The sequence below is a fragment of the Gopherus evgoodei genome, chromosome 22 (genome assembly GCF_007399415.2).
Source record: "Gopherus evgoodei ecotype Sinaloan lineage chromosome 22, rGopEvg1_v1.p, whole genome shotgun sequence".
Lineage (NCBI taxonomy): Eukaryota > Metazoa > Chordata > Testudines > Testudinidae > Gopherus > Gopherus evgoodei.
The window spans coordinates 12574246-12600155 of NC_044343.1; the positions used below are offsets into that span (position 1 = coordinate 12574246).

General features: G+C 49.2%; 2 protein-coding genes across 11 annotated transcripts in view; one reads left to right on the forward strand and one right to left on the reverse strand.

Moving 5' to 3' along the window:
• Positions 1–375: 375 nt before the first annotated feature.
• On the reverse strand, positions 376–11578 carry LOC115638769 (actin cytoskeleton-regulatory complex protein pan-1-like). The gene is made up of 3 exons (XM_030540749.1): positions 10829–11578; positions 3349–3400; positions 376–1387 (listed from the first exon to the last, which is right to left on the reverse strand). Exons 1-3 carry the CDS (start codon positions 11556–11558, stop codon positions 1201–1203), a joined length of 969 nt encoding a protein of 322 aa, XP_030396609.1. The 5' UTR covers positions 11559–11578; the 3' UTR covers positions 376–1200.
• The window catches only part of NFIC (nuclear factor I C), a 153145-nt gene continuing 138695 nt past the window's right edge, over positions 11461–25910 (forward strand). For 5 of the 10 annotated variants that reach the window (XM_030540740.1, XM_030540741.1, XM_030540739.1 and 2 more), the window contains exon 1: positions 13690–14345. In XM_030540740.1, coding sequence (XP_030396600.1) covers positions 13698–14345 — 648 coding nt within the window. In that variant the 5' untranslated portion in view covers positions 13690–13697. The other 5 variants (XM_030540745.1, XM_030540746.1, XM_030540747.1 and 2 more) reach the window with 5 other exon arrangements.

The window sequence follows — 25910 nt, forward strand, 5'->3', positions numbered from 1 at the left end:
AGGGGGCTCTGAACCACCAGGCCCAGAGGTGCGGGGGCTCTGAACTGCCAAGCCCAGAGGTGCCAAGGGGCTCTGAACTGCCAGGCCCAGAGGTGCCGGGGCTACGAACTGCCAGGCCCAGAGATGCCAGAGCTACGAACTGCCAGGCCTGGAGGTGCCGGGGCTACGAACTGCCAGGCCCAGAGGTGCCGGGGCTCAGCCCTCATCCAGTCTAAGCTTCTGGCACTTGGAGGTTTAGGGACACCCAGAACTGATCATCTTGGTTAAAAGCCCTTAATGGACCTATCATCCATCAACTGATCTAATTCTTTTTTGAACCCAGATATATTTTTGGCCTTCACAACATCCCCTGGCAATGTGTTCCACAGGTTGGCTGTGCGTTGTGTGAAGAAATAGTTCCTTTTGTTTGTTTTAAACCTGCTGCCTATTCATTTCATTGGGTGACCCGTGGGTCTTGTGTTATGCGAAGAGGCAAACAACACATCCATGGTCTCTTTCTCCACACCATGGATGTTTGTATAGTCCTCTGTCATATCCCCCCTTTGTTATCTCTTTTCTACGATGAACAGTCTCAATCTTATTAATCTCTCCTCATATGGAATCTGTTCCATGCCCCACTCATGTTTTGTGCCCTTCTCTGTGCTTTTACTAATTCTAATATAAGAAGAAGAAAAGTCCATTGTGTTTACTGAAAGGTTTGCAAGACGAATGTTCATGCCAATTTGTTTGTAGTAATTGGGTTTAGCTACAGAAATATGCTGGCAATTGATTATGTAAGTTGCTAAAGTTTTCCCACAGAAAGAACATTTATACCAATGCCACTTTTTCATATGGTGTTTTGTTTTCATATATCAGAGGAATATGGGGCTAATTTTTGGAAACTAATATATTTTTTACAGTTCCCCTAAAACATTTTATTTTAAATTCCAGCACAAATTTTCTCTTGCAAATGAACAGTTGGAGAAACACTTTCCTAACAGGCCAAGTGTCTGATCCAAAGCTTATTGGTGGCAGGGGGGTTGTTCCATTGGCTTCAATGGAACTACAACACACTAGTAAAGTTACTCGTCTGTTTGCAGGATCAGGTCCAAACGTTACTTTCTAGCCATGCCCCGTATGGGAATTCTGGGTTTGTTTCTCTTGTGCACAGTCTTCGGGCTCTGATCCAAAGCCCAGAGCAAGCGGAGTCTTTCTATTGATTTAAATGGGCTTTGCATAGCCCCAAAGCCTTGCATCCTTATTGGGCCTGCTTCTTCTGTTACTTCTGTTGGTGTACCTCAGGCGTAACTCCCTCTGTGACGCTGGCAGTGAGGTGCCAGCTCGTGCCAAGGTGCCCATGTCTCCACTGAATTCTGACAAATACAGAGCTGGATCCAGCCTGGCTTGCCTGTGTGTCAGAATTGTTAAAATAGGTGATAAGAATGTGTTTAGTGTTTAGACTAGTTAATGCCGTTGCTGCCGGCATTAATTCCCCCGTATCACATCTGTGGCCCATAGCGTAAGGGAACATTTGAGCGGTAGTATTGTGAGCCTCTGTAACCGTGTAAATCACCAGCCAGGAGAGAGACGTTAACTCGTGGAAATGCTGATCTCTGACGGGAGGTGTTCCAGCCTGCCTGACAAGCAAGGCCCAGCGACACCAAGTGAACTAGAGTGGAACATTAAAGAGGACAAAAGACTTTGTTGTTAACTCCCCCTCGCTCCCCCCCCCCCATGAAGATGAGTCTTGCGAGTGAATTCCTCCCATTGGTTGAGTTTGCAGAGCAGAAGGGGAAAGGGACTGAAAACCCCTAATGAAAGGGATTGGATCTTTAGGCTACTTGGACTCTGGGGGGCCGCAGGGGGCAGGAATACGAGGCATAAGCAAGAGAACCCTAGTGCTTGGCCTGGGTTAGCCCTAAAGGACACATAGAACTTGCTGCTTATCACAGACACTTCTATTACTTCTTGAAATTTAGGATTGGGACTCATTTGTGTGTGGGTTTACCTGCTTTAACCTCGTGCCTAACTCTCTTGGTTCCTTTTCCTGCATTATACATCTGGAGACAGTTTATTGTAGGATTGGCTACAATTTGTCTTTGGTGGGAGGTATAAAGCGCCATGGACCTGGGGTAAGTGACTGGTCCTTTGGGACTGGGAGTAACCTGAATATTGCTGCGATTCGTGGTGTCAGGGGCTGGCAGGCTCCCCTGGGTGGCAGGACAGACTGGAGCACCCAAAGGGACACTCCAAATTAATGCTGCTACAGCACCTGAGGCGTTTACACTCGATAACTGGTTAGTGAAATCTAAGTATAGAACTCCCCACCGATGTGGGGATTGTGCCCTGGTTCCTAACACTCTGCCCAGAGGCTAGGACTCATACTCTTGAGCCACTGCAGGGCAGCTTGACACACTCCATGTCAGCGAAGTTTCTCCAAATTTACACCTGCAAAACTGAAGCAGAATCTGCCTCGTGGACTTCAGCAAGTGTTTCACCAGGTCCCCACATCTATACCCTGTCCAAACCCACTGACTGCTGGGGACAATGAGACACCAAGTAATGAATTACCCAATACATTCACAACTCCAAGGGGCAAATTCTGATCTTCATTTACACCACTTCAAATGCAGAGGCATTCCCGATTCACCCCACCGTAACTGAGATTAGATTCAGGCTTTTGGTTAGGCTCAGGTAGTCAGGTACCTAACGGCCTTTTGTTTGTTGTAGCAATTGATTAAAATTCCAAGCTTATTTCCCCCTCTCTTTCTTAGCTTTAAGGGGAAACAATGGCCTCATTTTGTCCTCACGCAGCTTCCAGAAAGCATACACAGAATGCTGGCAGTGTAGTTAAACAATGACACGGATATTTAAGGGTTAATCATCAGTGGGTCTGAGCAGTTTTACAAGTATTACTCCAATTTGCAGGGACTTGTTCCATGCAAACGTTTGCTCCTATCACACTGACTTTTAAAAGAGACAGTGTCCTCGCATAACTACTTTCATTTTGTTGGGAGTGTGAGCTAGAACAAAGCGGTTGGACCTAGGCTCCCAGCGCTACAGGGGAATGGGGAAATTCCTGGGCCCTTTCAGCCAAAAACTGTTTGAACTGAAACATTAATATTTCTACTCATATTAGGACCTTTCCCCTCTGTTTTTATAAATCCAAATTTTGGGCCTGAAATTAGCTGACACAGCCCCTTTAAATGTTGTAACTAATCTGTGGCATATAGAAATGTCATCAGTGTCACGTGGCTACACATTGTGGCTACTTGGGATTTTTTGGTGGCAACAGGGTTAACTGAGATCCTCTTGCTTCTAAAGCACAGACTCCACCTGCCACTTGACCTAAAGGAGGACAACTCTTACCTCTGAGCAGTATGGAGCCTATGAAATACACTTCCAGTCAGCAGGGGAGCAGCTGTAACATATACAGAGAAGCCATCTTAAGGTCTCACAATGAAATAAAATAAATAGTTATCTATTACTTGGATTGTGAGGTGTTTGGGGTGGGGCAATTTTTTTGTTCTGTTTATGTGCAGCGCCTTGTACAAGGAGGCCCTGGTCTGAGACACCATAATAAATAAATAAACAAATACATGAGAAAATATAAATTAGTGCTGTTCAACACATGGGGAAGAATTGCATGGGCAAATTTGCAAAAATGCTTTCCTTTCAAAAAATAATTTAATACACTGTAAAAATTGGAAATTTTGAAAAAGTTTGCCCATCTTGAAAAAAGTTAGCCAGCTCTATAGTTATTGAAAAAAGAAGGGACATTTTTTTGGAAATATTTTGTTGAAAGGTGTGGAGTTTGTTTTGTTTTTTTAAATTTTTTGCTGAAATGTCAACATTTGAAAAATACGCCCCACCCACTTTAATACAAATGTACAATTATGATTAGGGCGATTAAAAAAATTAATTGTGATTAATCACATGATTAAAAAAATTAATCGTGATTAACTGCACTGTTAAACAATAATAGAATACCATTTATTTAAATATTTTTGTTTTTTTCCCTACATTTTCAAGTATATTGATTTAAATTACAACACAGAATACAAAGTGTACTGTGCTCACTTTATGTTTATTTTTTATTATAAATATTTGCACTGTAAAAAACTAAAGAAATCGTATTTTTCAATTCACCTCATACAAATACTGTAGTGCAATCTCTTTATCATGAAAGTTGAACTTACAAATGTAGAATTATGTACAAAAAAACTGCCTTCAAAAACAAAACAGTAAAACTTTGGAGCCTACAACTCCATTCAGTCCTATTTCTTGTTCAGCCAATCGCTCAAACAAGTTTGTTTACATTTGCAGGAGACAATGCTGCCTGCTTCTTATTTACAATGTCACCTGAAAATGAGAACAGGCCTTCGCATGGTATTATTGTAGCTTTCATCAAAAGATATTTGAGTGCCAGATGAGTTAAAGATTCATATGTCCTTTTATATTCAACCACCATTCCAGAGGACATGCATCCATGCTGATGATGGGTTCTGCTCGATAATGATCCAAAGCACAGCGGACCAACACATATTCATTTTCATCATCTGAGTCAGATGCTACCTGCAGACGGTTGATTTTCTTTTTTGGTGGTTTGGGTTCTGTAGTTTTTGCATCAGAGTGTTGCCCTTTTAAGACTTTTGAAAGCATGCTCCACACCTCCTCCCGCTCAGATTTTGGAAGGCACTTCAAATTCTTAAACCTTGATTCGGTGCTGTAGCTATCTTAGAAATCTCACACTGGTACCTTCTGTGCGTTTTGTCAAATCTGCTGTGAAAGTGTTCTTAAAACAAACAACATGTGCTGGGTCATCATTCGAGACTGCTTAACATGAAAGATATGACACAATTCGGGTAAAGCAGAGCAGGAGACATACCAGTGCTATTCTTCCCTGAGGAGTTCAGTCACTAAGTAATTATCACATTATTTTTTTAACAAGCGTCATCAGCATGGAAGCATGTCCTCTGAAATGGTGGCCAAAGCACTACGGGGCATATGATTGTTTAGTGTATCTGGCATGCAAATACCTTGCAATACCGGCTACAAAAGTGCCATGCGAACACCTGTTCTCACTTTCAGGTGACATTGTAAATAAGCAGTGGGCAGCATTATCTCCTATAAATGTAAACAAACTTGTTTGTCTGAGCGATTGGCTGAAGAAGTAGGACTGAATGGACTTGTAGGCTTTGACATTTTGCATTGTTTTGTTTTTGAGTGCAGTTAAGTAACAAATAAAAATCTACATTTGTAAATTGCACTTTCACAATAAAGAATTGCATTGCAGTACTTGTATGAAGTGAATTGAAAAAAACTATTTCTTTTATCATTTTTACAGTGCAAATATTTGTAATAAAAAATAGTAATATAAAGTGAGCACTGTACACGTTGTATTCCATGTTGTAACTAAAATCAATATATTTAAAAATATAGAAAAACATCCAAAATTGTTAATACATTTCAATTGGTATTCTGTTGTTTAATAGTGCAATTCAAACTGTGATTAATTTTTTTAACAGCGATTAATTTTTGAGTTAATCATGTGAGTTAACTGCAATTAATCAACAGCCCTAATTATGATACATAAACAGCAGTGTATATAACTAAGGACCAGATCCTAAATCCATTGAACCATGACCACTGAACAGACAATATAATATAATATAATATAATATAATATAATATAATATAATATAATATAATATAATATATAAAACTATGGTTCCAATCCTGTAAACACTCATCCGTAGGCTTAGTTCTAAATCAATGAGTGACTAGGGCCTACACAGTCCAACTGCAAATTTTACAGTTGAATGTAAAATGTAAAACTCCCTCCTGATTAAAGTAATTGAGTTTAAAATGCCTTTTTTGTCAGGGTTGCACTAGTAAATTCAAGCTCTCAAATGTTCATAGAAGGCAAACCTGGTTACACAGCAAAATCACTCAATCTGAAGGAATTATCACAAGCAATTTTTGCTTGCTGTTTTATGATCTTTAATGGGCTGATTTCCCTCGTTATCTGGGAGAGCAGTAAATATGAGAGGTGGCTAATATTTCCTGCCAAAAAAAAATCCCAAAAATTTTCACAGAAGAATTCACAAGAATCTCTTACCTGATTTTTATCAAAATTCCCATATACTAGGAGATTTTATAATAGATATCAAAGTGGTTAAAAAAAGTAATATGTAAATACAGGGGGTAAAATCAATTTTTAAATTTTGCAGGTTTTTTTCATTCTTTTTCATATAAAATTTTGAACTTTTCAATGTTTCAAATCAAAGAGAGACACATCTGAATACAAGAAAATGTAACAAATAAAGAAAATAGCTGTATAGCTTAGACTTAAAGGGCTGGATGTTCAGCCAATGTAACTGATCTTAGCTCTGTCGACTTCATTATTTATATCGGTTCAAGAACTGGTCCAAAAAGCCATATACGTTCATGGATTTTCCACAAGTTAGTCAAAGGAAGAATATTGCTCCTTATATCTAATCAAGCTGCATAAAAATCATGCAAATTAATCTGGACGTAAAATCTACCAAACTTCTCTGCTACAATCCAGTTTTAGGGATCAAATTTCCCCGATTATCATTTTGGATATAAGTCTGTGATGCGTGTGGCAGTCAGACACTGCAACCAAGAGTAAAAATTTACCTTAGCAGAGGACAATGCAAGAGACAGACACAGGAACTTGACTAGTAAAAAGCTAATGGTGAGTGTGTTATATTTCCCCTCCATGAAGAGGGGATCTCGTACGGCAGGGTATTACTTAAAAGGTAACTGCATGCATTTTGCTGAGCCCAGCATTCTGAAAGTTGACACTAAGAAGTTCTTAACCCCATAAATAAATTGAGAGATGTCCCTTTTTTTTTCCAAAGAAAACTTTTGACAGGGATGGTATCCCAGACACAGTGTTTTAAACCCAGATCTGACGTGCCTCGAAATTCAGGGGATGTTCAGTTCTGGGGACTTGCTTTGGTCTCTTAAAGGGGCGAGGCACAAATGTAGACAAGGACCTGGGCTTTCCCCGTTTTGGAGAATCTTCAGAGCTACTGTTTCAGCCCTCTAATTTTAAACGCCGTTGGGTGAAATTCATCTTGTGCCAGCACAAGATATTGCTTAAGTAGGACTTAAGTAGTTCATAGGCCTTTCACAGAGGCGAATTTCACCCCTAGAGTATTTCCAGGTAGATCCCATTTGGGGAGGTGGCTCAGGGAAAGAAGCCAATTCTGATTCGACAGCTGTCACATAAACTCTCACACTTAAACGAAAGGCCTGATTCTGTTCTTGGGGTCCATCAGGAACAGCTCAACTGAAGCCTGTGGAGTTAAGCTGGTGTAAAAACACCTTCAGTGAGAGGAAACTCCAACCTCAAAAGTTTGTTTGTTTATTTTATATTAAGCATTATGGTGACCTGCAAAAAACAAAATAAATAAAAAATAAAAAACAATTGAATTGAATTGGGCTCATGCCTGTTTCTGCTTCCTTGGAGAAGGCCTAAAAAAGGATTTGGGGGAAACAGGTTCTCTTTTAGTGCTGGGATTTTACATTAGTAATTAAGGACATAGCTACCTTGAGCAGGCCTAGGACTGAGCTAACAGAGGACTAAACTTGAACAAAGACCTGGAGTTTAGCCCTGATTCTGCAAAGATTTACTCATGCTTAATTTGACATGTCCACCGGACAACTCACAGCAGATACAATTAAGCACAGACGTAAGTTTTTGCAGGACCAGGGCCTTTGATAGTAAGATCCTTGAGGCAGGGACTGTCCAGTACTAATATATACCCAGCACGGTAGCTCCCTGGCCTTGGCAGGGGCCTCTAAGTGCTACAAAAATAGTAATTAATATGTTTATATATTAGAGTGGGTCAAAAATAGGGGGAGAAATTGCCCAGCCACATTTTCCGTTTTTTCTCCCCTTTTATTCAGGATCTAACACTGCACCATCACTGTGGTGTGGGAAATCCGACTAACTAGGGGAGGGGGATTTCAATATGGCCTGTCTAAAATCCTCTGGGTTTTGTTAACACTTGTTTAATTCTCATACTTGAGGTCCTTCGGAAAATCCAGTACTTCCAACCTTGCAATTTAAGGGTGACAAAGCACCCACTTGTGAATCCTCCAAACAATTTTTAACACTGGGGAGAGGGGAGGGGGAGACAAGCTTTGGCCTTCCTGACTATACACACAGAGACACACACACAAAAATCTGGCAGAGCTTCAAAGAAGAAGAAGAAGAAAAAAACCCATTTTGCCCTCTTTACAGATCACCTTTCATATTTCCCTTCTGTCCCTTGGACCCACACTGGAGCAGGCTGGTCCCTACATTTACAAGTCTTTAAGATCCCAGCCTGCCAGTGATCAAAAGTGACACCTCTTTTTCATGATCCCTCCTGCTGATATGCTTAGAAAAGCCAACTGTTATTAAAAACACCCTGTGCGTGTATTTCACAACACACTTCTGCTGATACAGTGCCTCTCACCTTGGGAACTTTCAGAACTGCTGAGTACTTTCCCTTTATGTCTCAGATTTGGCCTGAGAATAACCACTGTTTATTAAACCAGATCTGTGCGGTGTGTAGGTGCGAATACCAATTTTCCCCCAGAACATAAAAAGATAATGAAAGTGCCCAGCACAATCTTGGGTTGGGCTTTTAGGAGTTACAGTGGTACAAAAGGATAATATAAAACCACATTGGGAAGAAATTCAAACTTCTAACACTGTGTCCAACACAGCCACTAAACTGCTGAGTCGGAACCATTAAGACATTGGCAAGTTCTTTTCAATGTTTATTTTTTTCTTAGTTTCTCCTGGTGCTAAATGCATAAAATAAAAACTACAGTCTCCTTCGCAAAGCAAGTTGCTTTCAGGTTTAACTTCCACAAGACTTATTTAGTTGGTACAATGCAAATGAATTACTTTTTTCAGCCAGGAGGCTGTTATAGTCAAAACGGGGGAATGACTTTTTGTTAGGGAGCAGATGGTGATTTTTTTTTAAATTCAGCTTGTAAATATAAATGTTTTTGGATAGAAAATGAAAGCGAAATTAGATCTTCATTTACATAAGGCAAATTCTGTGCTGAAATATACCACAAACAAACTGAATATAGAAGATATCAACACACAGATTATTCTATGTAATATACAATATCTTAGTATGTGTTTTCATGGGTTATGGAGAAGATGTGGGCATGCATAACTCTCCAGATTATACAAAATCCCTGTTAAAATCGACATTATTCCTATTAAGAACGATCAGTGCTCTCTAAGCTACCTTGCACCAGGAAAAAAAAAAAAAAAAGGAAGCAAACTTTAAAATTAAAAAATAGTGCCTATGCAGCTTTCTGTAATTTTATAAACAAATACAAACTATTTAGTCTGTTTTACCATGTTAGGATCCTTTGACCAGAGAAATAACACTAGATTATGGTACTATTTGTTAAGTATTCTGTAGATATCATATATAAAAATATACACATCCACAGTACATTTAACCACGACACTGAAAAAAAATCCCAGTTCGTTGCCTTTATATAAAAAAAATAGGGTGAGTTGTAAGAGGTAAAAAGCTTTTGCTGGTTGTGTTACTGCAATAGAAAGATGGGTTGAAAATACAGATCCATGCCTGAGATGGTTACATATTTAAATCTTTCACTCACACTAGAGCTTTGTCTATCACCTGTAGAGATAAGTAAATAATGAATATTGGTGCAAAATCGGTTTTTAAATATGTTTTTATTTACATCTGCTATTTATATGGTGATGGGGGCAAACTCCAGGCTGTCACTTCTTTGGTGGCAGTGTAACTTTTTTACCATATCCAATGTGTAACTTCACAAGCCCGCAGTCCTTTGGCCATCTCAGTCAATCTGCTGTTAAAGTTGTACCAAACGGTTGGAGATAAGTCACTGATCACCTCCGAGTACTGTGAACCCAGTTAGCCCCTAATGGGAAGCCGTCACCCCAAAGGAACTTTGCTTTGAGTTAAATATTATTAGTTTGTAGGAACATTCAAATGATCATTAATTTAAAAAAACATCATAAATCAGCAGTCAAAGCTAAAAGTGGGATCACAGACTGCAGAACATCTGGCATATGATTTTAACTGAAGGGTCAGTCTTTTTTCCCTCACTTTCTGGCAGGTGGGAATCAACGTGTCCCACACTCCCTCACCCCACTTCTCCTGGGGCCTGTTTCCTCGAGGTGCTGAGCACCCAGGGCCGCAGGTGGAATCAGGGGCAGCTGAGAAGCAGGCCCCTGGACAGCCCCATGCAGTTATTTCTTGACTCCCTAGCTTGGCTCACTCCTTTAATCCTTTCCCCTCCCAGCCACTCAGAAGTTCAAAGGCACGTTTCAAATTCAATCATTTGCCCACTGGGGCATGCCAGGGCTCTGCTGGAATTCATGGAGGCCGCGGTTAATGTTTGACGCTGTATTTTCAGACACACACCAGCGATATAAGGGGGGCGGAGTTCAGCTCTGCTAGGGAACTCGGATCCGGTGCACTAGACTCTCCGTTTTTAAAATGGGTGTGTGCAGCTTTAAGAGATTGATTGGGGGGGCTGAGGGAAAGGGGAGGGGTGTCCTGGGAGCTCTGATGGGGGGGGTCACTCTGTGAAGCAGGACTCTCCAGCTGTGTCACCTCTACAGCTGGGGGGGGGCGGGTGAGAGGAGTCCAGCCCCCCGCCCCAAGTAACTGCCCCTTGCAATCCGCTCTGCAGTGGCCGTGCAAGCCCCACGCCGGTGTGTGTCCCACGCACCCTCTGCAGCACGCGCAGGTGTGTGTGTGTGCAGGCAGGGGATGCACGGGGCTGTGACACGGCGGCTCACACTCACCCCTCCCAGCTCGGTCGAGCCTGCGGGCTCCTGCTAGGATGCGGGCACAGCCCCTGCTCCGCCGCCGCCCCCCTACCATCGCGGACATCCCGCGGCTGCTCAGCGGACGCCTCGGCTCGCCCCCCTGGAGCTGGGGGGGGGGGAGAAGCCCCATTCCCCGCCCCCACCAGAGGGATCCCCCCGTGCGGCTCTGCCCGGTGTCCTGGCGAGGGGGAGGAGGCAGAGGAGGAGGCTGCGGCGCGGCGCGGGGAGGAGAGAGGGGAGGGATGCGATGGGGAAGGGGGGGTGCCGGCGGGCGGCTGCAATCCGGAGCGATGCCCGTCCGGAGTTGGTGTTGGGGGGGGGGAGGGGAAGATGTGAGCTTTTCTTTCCCATAGCTGCAGAGGGGGCGATGGCCTCCCCATAGCCACCGCACCCGACCCGCCGCCGCCGCTCCGCAGAGAGGAGAATTGTCACAGGTCGCTTCGCAGGAGCCCCTGGAAAGCGGCTGCGTTTTCTCGGTCTCCTCCCCTCCTGCCTGGGTGCCTAGGACCATTTTTTGACTCACCCGGTGCCAGGCACCTCCTTGAGCTGACCCGGGAGCCGAGCCGAGCTGAGCCGCGCCGCGCCGCGCCGAGCCGAGGGAGCCAGTAGTGGAGCTGATGCCCGTGTGTGTGCGCTCAGCCCAGCCCCAACCCAACACACAAACAAAAAAAAGCCAACAACAAAAATAACAACACACACGAGCCATGGGCACTGGCAGCCAGGAGGAGCCGGAGAGATGAGCCAACTCTGAGGACACTTTGATTTTTTTTTCTTCCTTCTTTTTGTTGGTGGAAAACACAAACTGTAGAATATTTTTCCCCCTTTTCCTTTGGCTGCAACTGGGTCTGGAGCCTCGTTAATTTCACTTGGCGATGGTAGGTTCCCTGGCAGTTTCCTTTTCTCCTTTACCTCCCCCCACCCCGCTGTGGTGGATGGACCAAACAGCAAAAGTTTAGGGGCAGGGGCGGGGGTATGTTTGTGGGGGCCGGGTAACCCCCCCAGTGGCAAAGCAGATGCGTGGAGCGCTAGGAGGGGAGATGGGGGGATGTGTCCTGCATGGCTCTGTGTTGGGGGGGGGCTGCCCTGCTAAGGTGCAGGCTGGGGACGGAGCCGGATGCAGAAGTGACCAAGAGCTGCTTGCGAGGCAGAGTTTCGTGCTGTACCGTCGGGGGGGGGGGCAGGGGAGGGAGATGTTTCTTGCTGGGGAAGTTTCTTTGCCACTCCTCCCCGCCCCCTCCCCCGAGGTGTGGGGAAGAGGCGGGGGGGGGGAGCTCTCCGCAGCCCAGGGGCTGCTCAGCTGGCGACGAGCTGGATGTAGCGGAAAATGGCCGCTCGGAAAGGGGCGGAGAGGACTGCAAGCCGCACCGACTTGAACTTGGCAATGACGCCCAGCAGAGGCGCGATCAAGGCCCGGCTGCGCACCCTGCGCTGCTGCCCTTCCCCCCCCCCCCGCTGTGTTTTCATGCCCACCTGCCTGAGCTGGCCCGGCAGGGCCCGGGGGGGGGGAAACGGAGCGCGGTCCCCCCCGGTGCGAAATGCACACCCGCCTCCCCCCCGCCCCCAGCCTGCGTGCCAGCCGCAGGAGCAGCAGCTTCTCTAACCAGCCGGCAGCCCGGGCCTGCCAGGGCCAGCAAAGTTCAGGGCTTGCTGGCTGCTCGGGGGAGGGAGGCAGGCCACGTACCCCGCGGATCCAGCCCCCCCCGCCTTGCTGATCAGGGCTCCCAAACGCGGGGTTTCAAAGCGGGGCCGCTTTGCAGCCCTCCCCTGCCACCGCAGCACCAGAGAAGCGAAAAGCGAATTTCAGTTCTCGTTCCAAAAATAGCCTCGAGGTTGGGGGCTGGGTTTTTTTTTTATTATTATTATTTAGTACAGAAGAGATTTAAAAAAAAAACCAAACCAAACCCCACCCCGTTCTCGGAGCAAAGCTGCTGCTTTGGCCTTTTTTGTTTGGCTCTGCTAGTTGCGGAGAAATAAACACCCCCCAGACAGGGGCTTTCAAAATTGTTGTAAGGGCCCAGCTTTGTTCCACGCCAACCCAAAAGTTTTCTTGTTTTAATGCAACATTTTGACGAGGGCAGGGGGAGAAAACCTCAGCGCGGCTCGCTGCTCCTGCGATGAAAGGGGGTGGCCTGGAAGAGACGCTGGTTTCTTCTAATGATGCTTCCAAAAAAAACTTGGACCAAAACTAAAATCCCTCTGACCTTAGAAGCAAAAGAGAAGGTGGTTTGTCCACGTACCGAGGGGAAAACCGTGGGGCTGCTGGCGATGCAGAGCGAGCTGGCTGCCGCAGTGGGTAGGTGTTTAACACATAACATGTCACCCTAGGCCCGCTCTTCCATCGACCCTATCCGCTCCAGGCCTTCCCCACTGCACCGGCGGGGGAGAAGCTAGGGAGCCTCCCCGCCTCCTCTCTCTCCCCCCAGCGCTTAGCAACTTCGGGACTTGCAAACTTGGCAGCATCCAGTGAATTTGGGAATCTCTAGCGAACCCTCCCCGCCTGCAATACGCTGCAATACGCAGGAAATCAACAGCGCGAAATACTTTCTTCTGCAGAAAATCCTTTGCGGGGGGTGGAAGGGGGTGACCTCTGGAATTTTTTTGCAGAGAGAAGCACTGTGGGATTTGGAAAAGCAAAAGTGTCAGGGGGAAAACAAGGGTTTGTAATTGGTGGTGGAGCTGCTATGATTAATTAGGCGTCTAAACTAGTAGGAAAATAAGGTGACTAGATTTTGTCCTTATAATTAGAAGTAGGTGCTGCTGCATTTCGTCTTCTATAGGAAGGCGGCTGTAGCTGCAAAGCCGCGGCGATTCCATTTCACACCCCGAATAGACACACACGCAGACAATGCGAATCCAAACTCGTTTTAATATTCGCCCCCCCCCCAAGTCCTGCAAAATCCCCGAACCCGAGAGGACGTTTTCCGTTTTCTTTTCGCTTAAGGTCATTGCTAAGATCAACCGGGCCAGTCGATCAAAACTCGCAAACCTCGAGAGTCTGACATTTGCCATGGGAGAGAAGGGCTTGAGGTCTCACTTTCAGAATTATGAAGCAGGGATTCCCTTCGGTTTTTCTGTACGTGGCCCCCCCTCCCCCTTCTCATTAGTTTTATTAAAGCCTCCAGAATTTTTTGGAGGTTGTTTTCGCAGTTTCATGCAGCCAGAATTTGTGGTTTGGAGTTTGGTGCTTGACTGGGGCGGGTGTTTTCTTTGCTGTTCGTGTTGTGCTGTTTGTGTTGAGGAAGCAGGCGAAGTGATGTTACTAATTTTGAACTCAGCAACTGTCTCCCCGCTCCCCCCCGCAAGGCTTTGCAAACTCCTAGCCGCGGCTGGACTCAAGGAATCTAGGAACCCGACAGATGTGTCCGCTAATGCTCACCTGTCGCTGCGTGTTCTCACCCCCCTCGCCCCCTGCGAAACCGGAGCGGCCCGAGGAGAAGTTCACTCGCCTGCTGCAGCAAACAGCAAACGAAGTGACCGCCCTAAAGCCTGCGGAGTGAGCGGGGTTCGGGGAGTGACTGGCCGGCTCGCAGGGCGTGATCCCGGGGGTCCCTGCAGAAAGGCGGCTGCCGGGGGGGCTGGTAACAGCCCCGCTTGGCTGTTGATTTGTCGCTAACATTTCCCAGGGCCGCTCCGGCCTGTTGCGCTGGGGACCGGCTCTGTAGATCCGGATTTTGCTCTCAGAGCCGCTTCTCTGCAATAGGCGCCCGTGCTGGGCTGAAGGGGGAAACTGGGGTGGGCTCGGGCTTGCGTGTCTGGGGTCGCTTCTGGTCTGGTCTCTTTTCCCCTAAGCGGGCGCCGGGCTGGTCGGAAGGAGAGTGACCCGGAGGGGCGGTTAGGCGCGTCTGGGTGAGTGTTGTTGTTTTGTCTGCGTGCCCTGGGTCCAGATGTTAACAGAAGATTCCGCCCCCACTCCCCGGCATCATATCGGGCGATGCCCTTCCGCCAGCTCCAACCGCCCCCCATCCAGAGCCACCCTTGGGTGCCTTCCCGTGCGTGTTGGCCTGGGGCAGTTCCCGCCGGGGGAAGACGCATGAGTCTGTCTGGCTACTAGATCTAAAGTTGACAATGTGTTAGCAGCAAGGAGTGAAACTCGAGGGTAGAGCGGGCTGCGCGCGGGTGTGTGTGTGTGTTTGTGTGTGTGTGTGACACACACCCCATCCCTGGCACAGTGACTTCCCCAGAGCCTCCAGCCACTGGGGTTCAATCCTCAGCGTCTCCACTGGCGCTTGCCCCGCAGACGAATATGAATCTGCAGTTTTGATCCTATGGGCTCTGTCCACCCGCTCCGCAAGCCCTGGCATCTCCCAGCCACCTTGTGTGCCCCCCCCCCCGCCGGAACCTAGGCATTCCCCCACATCTCCCCACTCTGCCCCCACCCCAACTCCCACCCCAGCTTCGCCCTGCAGCGGCGCAGCCTTTTCAGCCAAAAGGGGGATCCTGCATCTTTAAATGGGATGTAATATTTTGGGATGGGCTTTTTCATAACGTCACTCCATTCCTCGCTCCTTTTTTTTTTCATTTTCTCATTTCTTTCTTCCCTCTCTCTCTGGTGCCCGTGTCTCCATTGGAGCGAATTTCCCTCTAACTTCCCCGATCGCTCCCCCTCTGCCCCCCTCCACTTTGTATTTGGGGGGGGATCTTGTAGGGGGGTCGGAGATCTATACCCCGCCCCCCGGTGAGGATGAGTCTTTTTCGTCTTAAATTTCGGGTTGATTTTTTTCCCTCTTAAAGTTGGCTCTTTCGCTCTCTCTTGATTTTGGGGTCCCGCCCGACACCCCCCCTCCCGCCTGCGGTCCATCCCCAGAGAAGAGAGATTCCGGAGAAGGAGACGGGGAAAAACTGCTACAGCCTTCGAAATGACTCAGTAACTTTTGCGCCCTGGGTCTCTGCTGCAGTTAGTCAGTTTCCCAGATCAGCTCGGGATGTATTCGTCTCCTCTGTGCTTAACTCAGGTAACAGCCCCCCGTTTCCCCCCTCCCCAAATCCCCTCCGGCTGCTTCCCTCCAAGCCCCTGCTTCATCGCTGGCTCTGCTCCTGGAAACCGGGATGCGGACAGGGAGATTGGCTTCCTCTGCGGAGATCGGTGGGGTTGTCGGTGGAGCAATTTCTCTGCCACCATTAGTGCAAAATAGTTTTACAGTTAAAGAAAAGGGCGGGATTTCTGGTGCGTGTAAAGATCCGGGCTGTCTGCAGCGGGGATGACGCTCGGGTCTTGCCGGCTGTTTTTATTAGGGTGGGGGTTGTTTTTTCTGTCCAGTGATTCCCCCCCCCTTCACTTTCACTGGGGCTGGTTTGTTCGCAGGGGTGCCAGTGTGGTGGTGGTGGTTGTTTTGTCATGCGGCGGGAGGTGGGTGGGTGCAGGGAGACTGCAGGGTTTGGGGGGCATTTGGGGAGATGGGGGCAGGGGGGCATTTGGTGTGTAATTTAAAAGAGCGACTGGCAGCTCGCAGCCAGCTCGCCTCGGGGCACTCCTGCCTTCATGGGCATTTAGAGGGGAAAGAATCGGCCTATAACTAATTGCTTTCAAACCCCCCCCCCCCAGTAATACACGGGAAACTTTCCTCTGCAGCGAACGGCACATGTCCCCCCACCCCAGGCCTGGGCTTGCGGGGACGGGCACGATGGGGGCAGTTTTTCTTCGAAATGATCTAACTTTGTACGAAGTTGGAATCACATGGGCGTGTGTGTGTGTTTGTGTGTCTCTGTGTGTGTTATTTTAGGGGATAATCTGTGCACCTTGGCTAGTGTGTATCTTGTAGGTCACAAATATTCACGGTGTGTGTTGTGTGATATTCTGAGGGATCATATTTTCTTGGTGTATATTGTGTTTGTGTTATTAAAATATTGATTATGCATGTGTTGCTTTAAATGAGAACCTATTCATTGTGGGTGGCTGTGTAACTGTAGGTGATAAAATAGTCTCTGGGTGTTGTGTATTTTGTGTGCATGTTATTTTAAAGGGGGTGGCAAAGATCACTACCTGTGTTGTGCATTGTGTTACTCTAGGTCATCAAATAGTCCCTCTCTGTGTATTGTTTTAGGGGATCACTGGGACTGTTGTGTGGGTTTGTGTTACGTTGGGTTATAACATATTGACCACGGGTGTTACTTTAGATCACAGCATATTGGCCCTGTGTTGTGTGTGTTAGTTTATAAAACACAGGCTGCAATATGGTATGTGGGTGTTCTTTTAGGTTCTCTTCACAGTTGGTGTTGCGTGTGTTATTTGACAGGAGAGAATATTCCCTGGTTGTATTGTGTGTTACCTTTGTGGGCTCTCTGAGTGTGTGCTTTGTGCGGTTTCTTTTTGTGAATAAAATATTCGCTTGAAAGTTTCTTTGCATATTCCACCAAAACTCTGCAGAGGCAGGGCCACGTTGGAGGGGGAGGCTGGATCGCTTGCTCTGTCCATATTGATTTTTGATATTTATTTAATTATTGAGCAGCCAGCCGTCCCTTTGCGTCTGAGTGACCCTTTCCCTGCTGCGGGGCCCACTTGCTCCAGCGAAATCAGGGGTCCGCAACCTTTCCCAAGTGCTGGGCCAAGTCTTCATTTGTTCACTCTGATTTAAGGTTTCGCGTGCCGGTAATACATTTTAACATTTTTAGAAGGTCTCTTTCTAGAAGTCTATAATATAGAACTAAACTATTGTTGTGTGTAAAAGTAAATACGGTTTTAAAATGTTTAAGAAGCTTAATTTAAAATTAAATTAAAATGCAGAGCCCCCCGGACGGTGGCCAGGACCCGGGCAGTGTGAGTGCCACAGAAAAGCAGCTCACATGCCATAGGTTGCCTACCCCTGAATCTCTCCTCCCTCTGCTCCTTAGTGACTGTAAGGGTCTGTTCTAGGCCTGGGAGCTCCACTGAAAAGAGAGGAGGAGAAAGGGCAAGGACCAAAGGCTCGGTCTGCTCCGGGGTTCCAGCCCCTCAGCTCTCCAGCTGCCCCCCAGAAGGAGGGTGATGTCAGTGGGGCAGGAGACTAGCAAGACACCCCGCTTGCCTCTCCTTCCGTCTGCCAGTCAGTCCCTCTAGGGCTGGACTTTCCTGTGGCTTTAACCTGATTCTTGCTTCCCCTTCTTGCAACCCCCACATCAGGGTCACATGCTGCCCCCTGCACTGGGTGTGGGTAGGGGCCCACAGATCTGCACCCACGGGGAGACAGACAAGCCACAGGGACAGGAGGATCCCTACGGCTTAGCTGACCACCCAGGAGGCAGTGCCCGGGAGCAGGCTCACCTCCCCTGTCTTAGGTGTCGTGCACACTGCAGCCGTGTTCCACCTGCCTGTGTCTCTTGGAGAAAGGGGGAGAGAAGCCCCTGGGTTTTGGTCTCGCCTCTTTTACTGGCCTTAGTATTTCTGGGCAATTCCTGAGACAGGCCTCAGGTTCCTGCCCCAGGAGCCAGGCGACAGTCGTTCCCCCCCACATTTTGCAAATAAGGTAACTGAGTTTGCACAAGGCCGCGTCTGGAAATAGAACCCAAGGGTCTCAGATGCCAAAGCTACATCTCATTGACTCAGCCATGCTGCCTTTGGGAAGGAAGGTGCCAAATCTGTGTGCTTGACTTTGCTGGCTACAATCATTGCTCTAACCACTAGACCATGCTCTGCTCACCGCTCCAGGAAGGGAACCCGAGAAGCCTGATACCCCACCACAGCCATGCACTGTGTAGCCTGCTGGCAAAGCGTGTGTCCTGTCCCTCTCTGGAGCTGCAGTGGGACAGGCCTGTGGCTGGAAACGAAGGGCCTAGATTCACAGACGGCTATTGAGCCTAGACGGTGTGCGATCACGTAGTTAAACACATGCGAGAGGCTGCAGAATTAAGGCTGCATGAGTGACATTAAATGTGGTGCTTCCTCAGTTCCGACTTTCTAACCTTAAAGATCTTTAACCCAGCAGCTCTTTCCTTCTCTCCATCCTTCCTCTCCCCATGCACATGCCTCGCCCCCTAGACAGCCCCTCCTAGGTTAGCACTTGCCAGGGACCAGATGTCTTGGGGGGCTAGTAGTGGCCTGTCAGTCACCACTAGCCCAGTGCAGCAAGGACAACAATTGTGCCCATCGAGTGGGTCTCTCCCACCGTGTCAGGAGACTGAAACAAGCCAGGAGCAGAAGTTCCCACGCCTGCCCAGCAGGGAGCCTCATTTGGCTTGGGGAGCTGCCAGAATACGCCAAACCCCCATCTGCCCCCCGCCTTCCCTGCAATGTGGACCTGCCCCAGGTTTGGGCTTTGCAGGGCTCCCTGCAGACAGCTCCCTCTGCCCTCGCTCGTGGGCCAGGAAAGTCCCCTCGACGAGCAGCAGCTCTGGGATTGTCCCTTCCCTGCCAGAGCTCATCCAAGGCTTGTGTTGCACTAAAATAGCCCTGGCACCTCTGCCTAGTGCAGCGCTGGCCAGGGCTCTGCAGTGCCGGGCTTGGTTCCGATCCAGAAGCACGATGACGCGATTGCACACGGTCCAGCTCTCTCTCCCTGACTAGGGGCTTCCCTCCACCGAGACCCAGGTTCATGCCTATCTCCTCGGACAGCAGCGTGAGCTAGCGGTTAATGCACTGCGCTCCCAGCTCTGCCACTGGCTCCTGGGGTGTGATCTCAGGCAAAACACTTCCTCCCCTCTGTGCCTTGGTTTATCCATCTGTAAAATGGGGCAGTGATAGTCACCTACCTCCACGTGGAGTAGAGAGAGAGAACTCTGAGGCTAAATTAATAACTGCAAAGTGCTTTGAGATCCTCAGCTGGAAGGTGCCTTAGATGAGCAATTTATTATGAGTGCAATTAATTATTATTATTAATGCAAGGAGCCCCTAGTGTGTGCAACACGCTCAGCCTGCAGAAGCAAGAAAGCATGTAACCTGCTGATTAATTATTATTTATTATTATTTCTGGTTGAGTCCATCCACCCCCTGGTTTGCAGACAAGGTAGGACTGTCCCAGCCAGGGGTAACTCTAGATAATACCAAGTCCTGCCCTGAGTGCAGGGGACTGGACTAGACGACCTCTCGAGGTCCCTTCCGGTCCTACGATTCTATGAACTCTTACCCTGAGTTCCTAAAGCTATTTCTGAGCAGCGAATATTTCCCCTTTGAAATCCATCAGAGGCACCAAATCACAATCTCTCCCCCGCCCCCCCCCCCCCAAAAAAAAGGAAAGAAAAATGCTCTTGGGGAAGATTCCTATAGCTTAAGGCCAGAGGGACCACTGTAATCATCTAGTCTGATGCCTTCATAGCACAGGCCAGAGAATCCACCCAGGGGTTCCTGCATCGAGCCACGGCAGCTTCAGCTCCCACCTCTGGCCCTTGTGCAGTCAGTGACCAGTGCCTGGGGAGTGTACAGCACCTGCCATGCTGGAGGGCAGGAGAATTGGGCCTCTGGTGTTCACTCCCTCGTTGGTATTCCAGTTCTTGGCCTGGGACAGGCTTTTCCTCTGGGTTTACCCCACATCAAGGAATCCATATCAGCTGCGCTTTCCTCTTCTGCAGAGGGGTTTGGTCATGTCTCCCGGATGCTCGTCTCCGGTCTTGGTCCCACGTTTGGTGTCGCAGAGCTGAGGAGACGCTTGCAGGGTTTCAGAGACGAATAGAGTGAAGTTCAGGGCCATAATCTGCATTCGGGTGCAAGTCTGGAGGTGCCTGGATCCCGGGTCTTGGGTGGACCCACCTCTGCTTCTGGGGAAGATCCAGGGAACTAACCGTGTGCAACCGCTGACCAGGGGAGCCCTGTATGGGTTTTTTAAACTCCCAGAGAAGGAGGTCGTTGCCCAGCATCACCCAAGGGGTAGGAGCCATGGGGGGAAGTATGTGGTCAAAAGGAAACGTAGCACCTGTGTGGGGAGCAGTGCGGCTTTGAACTAGGTGTGTATGGACGTGTGGAAAGGTGAAATCGGGCTTTCCCATGTGTCATTGCTACAGCTCTCTGATATTGACCTTGGCCCGGGGAACCACATGATCTTGTAGTCTCACTTGATAAGCCCCCACCTTCTGAGCCCCCGGCTCTTGAATTCTCCCCCACACCCCTTGGCTAGGTCTTTATCTGGGTGGGGGAGGGACAGGAGATGTGCTTGGTGGTTGTGCTGTTTTGTCCTCCTTCCACAGCCCATGTGGGGGCTTATGTGAAGGGGGTCGGATGCCCAGCTCCACTCACATTGAGGCTCTGCTGGTTTACTCCCGCTGGGCCCATTCATGCCTTCAGCCCAAGCACACCTGACTTACCCTGACGTCAGGCGGAGGAGCACCAGGTTCCCCCGGGTGTGGGTATCCGTGAAGAAAATAGTCCCCTAAGAGGGAGTGCCTTGAAAAACTCACTTCAAATGAACCTCAGTTGAATTGTGCTGGAAAATGACTTGGCAGGGCTGGTGGCTCCGAGCCCAGGTCTGAGAGTGCTGTCTGGCTTGGCTCCAGGGCCCTGCGGGGCTCGGCCTCAGGTATTCAAAAAGAGGAGCCCTGGTACCTCTTCACAAGGGGAGGTCAGAGGAGATGAGACAGCCGCTCAGGCAGTGAATTCCAGCAGTGATCTCAGATCATGTGCTGAACCATGAGGGGTAACTAGCTAGGAACTCGTGGGTTGTGTGTGTGTGGGGGGGGGAAGGTTGCAACATACTTTCGATTCTCCCATCTGCTGCGCATTGTTTGGGAAAAACAATGGGCCCCTTCTTTAAATGTAACCTTTGCGATTCTCTCGCCCATGTCACGTTCTCCCACTGTCTGTGCCCGTTCTCCACCGTGCAGGCCAGGGTCTCGGCCATGTCTCCCAGCCGTGCCCTCATGCCCTCATGCTCTGCAGTGGCTTAGCAGAGATTTGGCTCCTTCTGTCTGGTCTAATTTTAAAAGCTGGGTCGGTAAAAATAGATCCCCTTTTTAGTGCAGTTTATGAACCCGGATACGAGCAGGCAACAGAGCCTGCAGGGAGCTCAGATCCGGAGCTGGGGAGACGTGGGGTGCAGGGACGGGTTGGATCAGTAACATGGAGATAGCAGGGTCTTGCACTGCGTGTTTCAGTGCATGGCTGTATATGTGTGTGTCTGTGCATCGGAGCTAGCTTCCTCTCTCAGCTCCCCCAGGGAAATTCTGTTGACTTCCGGGGAGTCGGGTCCTCCGGAATACATCACAGATTGTTTAGTTACCCCCTTTGGACACTGTTTGTTTAAAACCAGTGGCCCGATATGATTCTGATTTACAAACTGCATCAGTTCCGATGGACTCACACAGTATAACTAAGAGCCGACTTGGGCTCCATACATGAAATTATTAACCCTCATCTGGGTTACCAAAATACCCTTCAATAATTAATGTTAGGCATCTAATTTTCTTTTCCTCCTTTCTGCGGTTGGTTTATTTGCAGCATTTTGCTCAGCCTGGCAATGAAAACAGACTCCTCAGATTCTCATGTGCTGGCACCATACTGCAATGTTTGGGTTGCTGAGCTGCAAAGAGCGGGTGGGGAGATTACATTAAAATTAAAAAAACGGCTTCCAATGACATTTGGGAGATAATCAAGAGAGGATTTCTATTAATCGGCGATTTTAATAAACAAAATCTCAATGTCGGGCCTGAATTACCTGACAGTGTCTCTTTAAGGGCGCTGGGAGCTGATAAACATGGTCTGTGGCTTTAATTTAGGGCATGCTGGTTACAGGAGCATTCTGGGAGCTGTAGTTCAAATGGCCTCAGTGACATCGCTTCCTGGTGTTGCTCACTTTTACTCTTCCCAGAGGCTCTGGCAGTTCAGTTAGTGCTGGTCCCAAGCAGTGAAATCAGGATCTGGATTAGGAATGTTAGGGTGTTATAGCTGGGTACTGGATTCAAAACCTTTGGAAGTGTAGAGGTGACCTGAGGAACAGAGAAATGCACCGTTTCTTTTGCATCTAGATGATGGCTAAAGAGGGCCTGGAAGTTGTTGTGTGTTCTCCTTGGTTTTTTTCCATGAGAAGCTCAGGTCCCGTCTAGTGTGGAATAGTCTGTGCATAAATGGAAGTCGGGTTGTTGAGCGAGGGAGAGATTTGTAGGTGCACGGCTGTAACTATGCAGGTGCACGTTAAATCTGCCACCTCCTTGCCCCCAGTGTGGACACAGTTACCTTGGACTGGAAGGGCTAAGACACCTTTACACCCGCACTCACACCAGGGCTTGTGAGATGTAACAGTCCCGATGTTGCTCTACTGGGAAAAGTGCCGTGTGTAGAGCAGGCGGTTTAATGCCGAGTTAACTCAGGCTCTGAACCTGGCATTGCCCCTACCCAGCTCCTGTCCACAAAAAAACTCCTCTCCCCCAAGGGGGGTGGTGTTTGAGCCCTGTGCTGAGCCGCCCAGCCGGAGGGTGGGTCAGAGTTCAGGCTCTGCCCTGACTCAGGCTGGGAAACCGCTTTGCAATGTGACTGAGGCCAAACCGCTCTGTGCTGCTAGTCCTCCAACGCCTGCCCACAGTCCCCCGCTGTGCCCAGTAGGACAGACGGGTTCTCCCACAATTGGCTGGGAAGGAATCACCAAGCAGCTCTGCTCACTGCAGCAGGGAGCCCCTGGGATACGTCCTAGCAACACGTGAGGAAAGCGCAGTGCCAGCGAGGGGACAACCTCTTGGGTAGGGCTTTGCAGCAGGGCTGCTCACACCCAGGCAAGGCTCAGACCCAGGCGCCGAGCGCTCCGGATGCTCTGCAGTGAGATGGAGCCTTTGGCTTTGGTTTGGTCTGATTCACCCCCAGTGAACTCCAGTCTTTGCTAAAGACTGAGCACCCTGGGTAGAGAGGGTACAAGACGCATCCTAACAAGGCCTCCACGTTCTTGCGATACCGGACATTTCGGCACTTCCCACCCCTGCCTGCCTGCCCCGCCCCCAGCAGCATGCCTATTATGCACGGTGCGCGTGAGGTCACGCTGGTGGAGTTGGAGCAGTGCACTCTTCCAAAGGGCATCCCCTGGCCAATACCGGACAGAACCATGTCTGGTTATCGCCCGGTACCAGAGAGGGGACAGAGCAGCCCAAAGGAGACCCCGTCTGGCGTAAAACCGGGCAAGCGGCCATCCTGTCTCCAGCAAGGCCAGGGACGATCAGAGCGGAAGTGCCTGATACTTACCCAGTAAAACCAAGCGCAGTGTGTGTGTGGGGGGGCTTGCCAGACTTTCTTGAGTGATCCCTTTAAAAAGGAGGTGGGTCCATGTGCTATTTAAAGACCCCAGCCTAATTCTTCTCCGGTGAGAGAGTTCGAGTCCCTGTCCTCTCCTGTTCCTGGTGCCTTGAACTCCGTTCTGGTGGGCAGTGATGCCACTGGACTAGCCCAGCGGGTTTACTTCATTGCAAACTCTGGTGCTGTGAAAGGGAGTTGAAGATGGGAATGCTATTATCCACGGTATTCTAGCACTGCAGTGACCCCAACCACTGTGTCTTTTACACACACGTGGTGAGAACGTCCCTACTCCTGGGGGCTCACAATCTAAACAGACAAAGGGAAACCGAGGCACGGAAATGTACCTAAGTTCACAAAACAGGTCAGTGGCTGAACCCTTCACAGCACCCCCTTTTCCTGGCTCCTCAGTCTAGTGCCCTACCCCCAGGACGATGATGACTTGAGCTCACGTGACTTTATTCAAACACACAAAAACTTTGGTGACATTTGCCCGGCCGATCGCATCTCATTGGTGCATCTCATTTGTCCGTGCGGTTTCCATATAGACCCTGGGGGTGAAATGCAGCCACATGCAGAGTCAGTGCCGGGGCGATGCAGGGCTCCAGCCCTGGTCTGAGGTCTCGGTGGGACCTCAGCAGCTCGCTGAATGCTGGAATGCACAGTGGGGAACTTCACCCCGTTGGAACAAGAGGCGAAAACCAAACTCCCTCTCCAAACTTTGGGCGAGTTTTGACCTGGGGCTGAACTTTGTGGCTCAGATTCCCTCTCTAATTATAAGGAGATCATCAGAGTCAGGCCCTCTATTTCTGATCCCAACATTTTTTGAACGCACACGCCCACCCCATGCATTTTATAAGTCTATAATTTTTCAGCTGGCAGATCCGGCCTGGCAAACAAGCCACTGGGACTTTCCTTTCTGGGTTTGTGTTGTCACCAGGGATACGGCCGACTCCCTTGGAGTTGTGGGTAGCTGATTCTCTGTGTAGCGCCAGAGTAAATCACGTCAGTTTATTCTGGGGCTCTCAGCTCTCTCCCGTGTCACGTGGGCTGGGAATCTTTCCGTCTCACTCATGGCCAATGGATTAATTTGTCCCTGTTCATTTCCCTCCCCCTTACCCAGAAGCGCTGGGATTCTGTCTGTGCGATGGGGTGTGGACGCCCAGCAGGGCAGCCAGCAGTTGGGGTGGCTCGGCCTGGCACTGGCTTCTCCCCCTTACCCCACCAGATCCGAGCGGTTGGAGGCTGCAGCAGCTCTGGTGTTTTTTGCATCACCCTCCCAGAGGGGCATGGGGGTGCATTTCAGTCATCTCTGACGTGTCAGGAGCTGGGTTTTCCAGACCCCTGTCCTTTCCCCCCTCCTTCACTCTCACCCAGCCTATCGGTTCCTCTCCTCCCGTACACCCCAAATAGCCCAAGCTGCCCTTGTTTGGCCCAAATCTCTGAGGACACTCGATTTTCTTGCCTCTGGTTTGCAGCATCTCCTCATCTCCTCCAGTACAGCCTGGGCGCTGGAGAGCGAGACTCTGAACCCCTTGCAATGGTGGTTGCAGTTACACAGGGGGACGGGAACCGAAAGCAGCAGGAGGTCAGTTGGGGGGCGGGAAGGGCAAAGGAAATACTTCCAACCCCAGCAGATTGCTCCCTCCTGCGCCTCTTCCTGGGCGATGCCGGAGTGTCAGTAATTATCCACGCGCATGGCTGCATGGCCGCGTGTTAGGGTGAGCAGCGAAACCCTTGCGGGGATAGTTCCCTGCTGATCCTGCTCTCACTTTGTTCACACACGGACTGAGCCGGACGCTCGGGTCTCGTGCTGTCAGCACGACTCCCTCAGCCAGGGCCACCAGCTCCCAGGCTACGAGCGTGTGTCTGTCGGCAGAGACATCGCTCGCCCCCCCACCAGCCCTACCGCTCCCAGCCTGGGTGCAAAAGGGGCCTGCAGCTTGT

Coding starts and splice junctions, on each gene's coding strand:
- LOC115638769 (XM_030540749.1), bottom strand. CDS start 11,558: ATGGCTCGTGTGTGTTGTTATTTTTGTTGTTGGCTTTTTTTTGTTTGT. Junction 3,401..10,828: donor GCTCGACCGAGCTGGGAGGG/GTGAGTGTGAGC, acceptor TATATGTTACAG/CTGCTCCCCTGCTGACTGGA. Junction 1,388..3,348: donor AGGCTCCATACTGCTCAGAG/GTAAGAGTTGTC, acceptor TCTGACACACAG/GCAAGCCAGGCTGGATCCAG.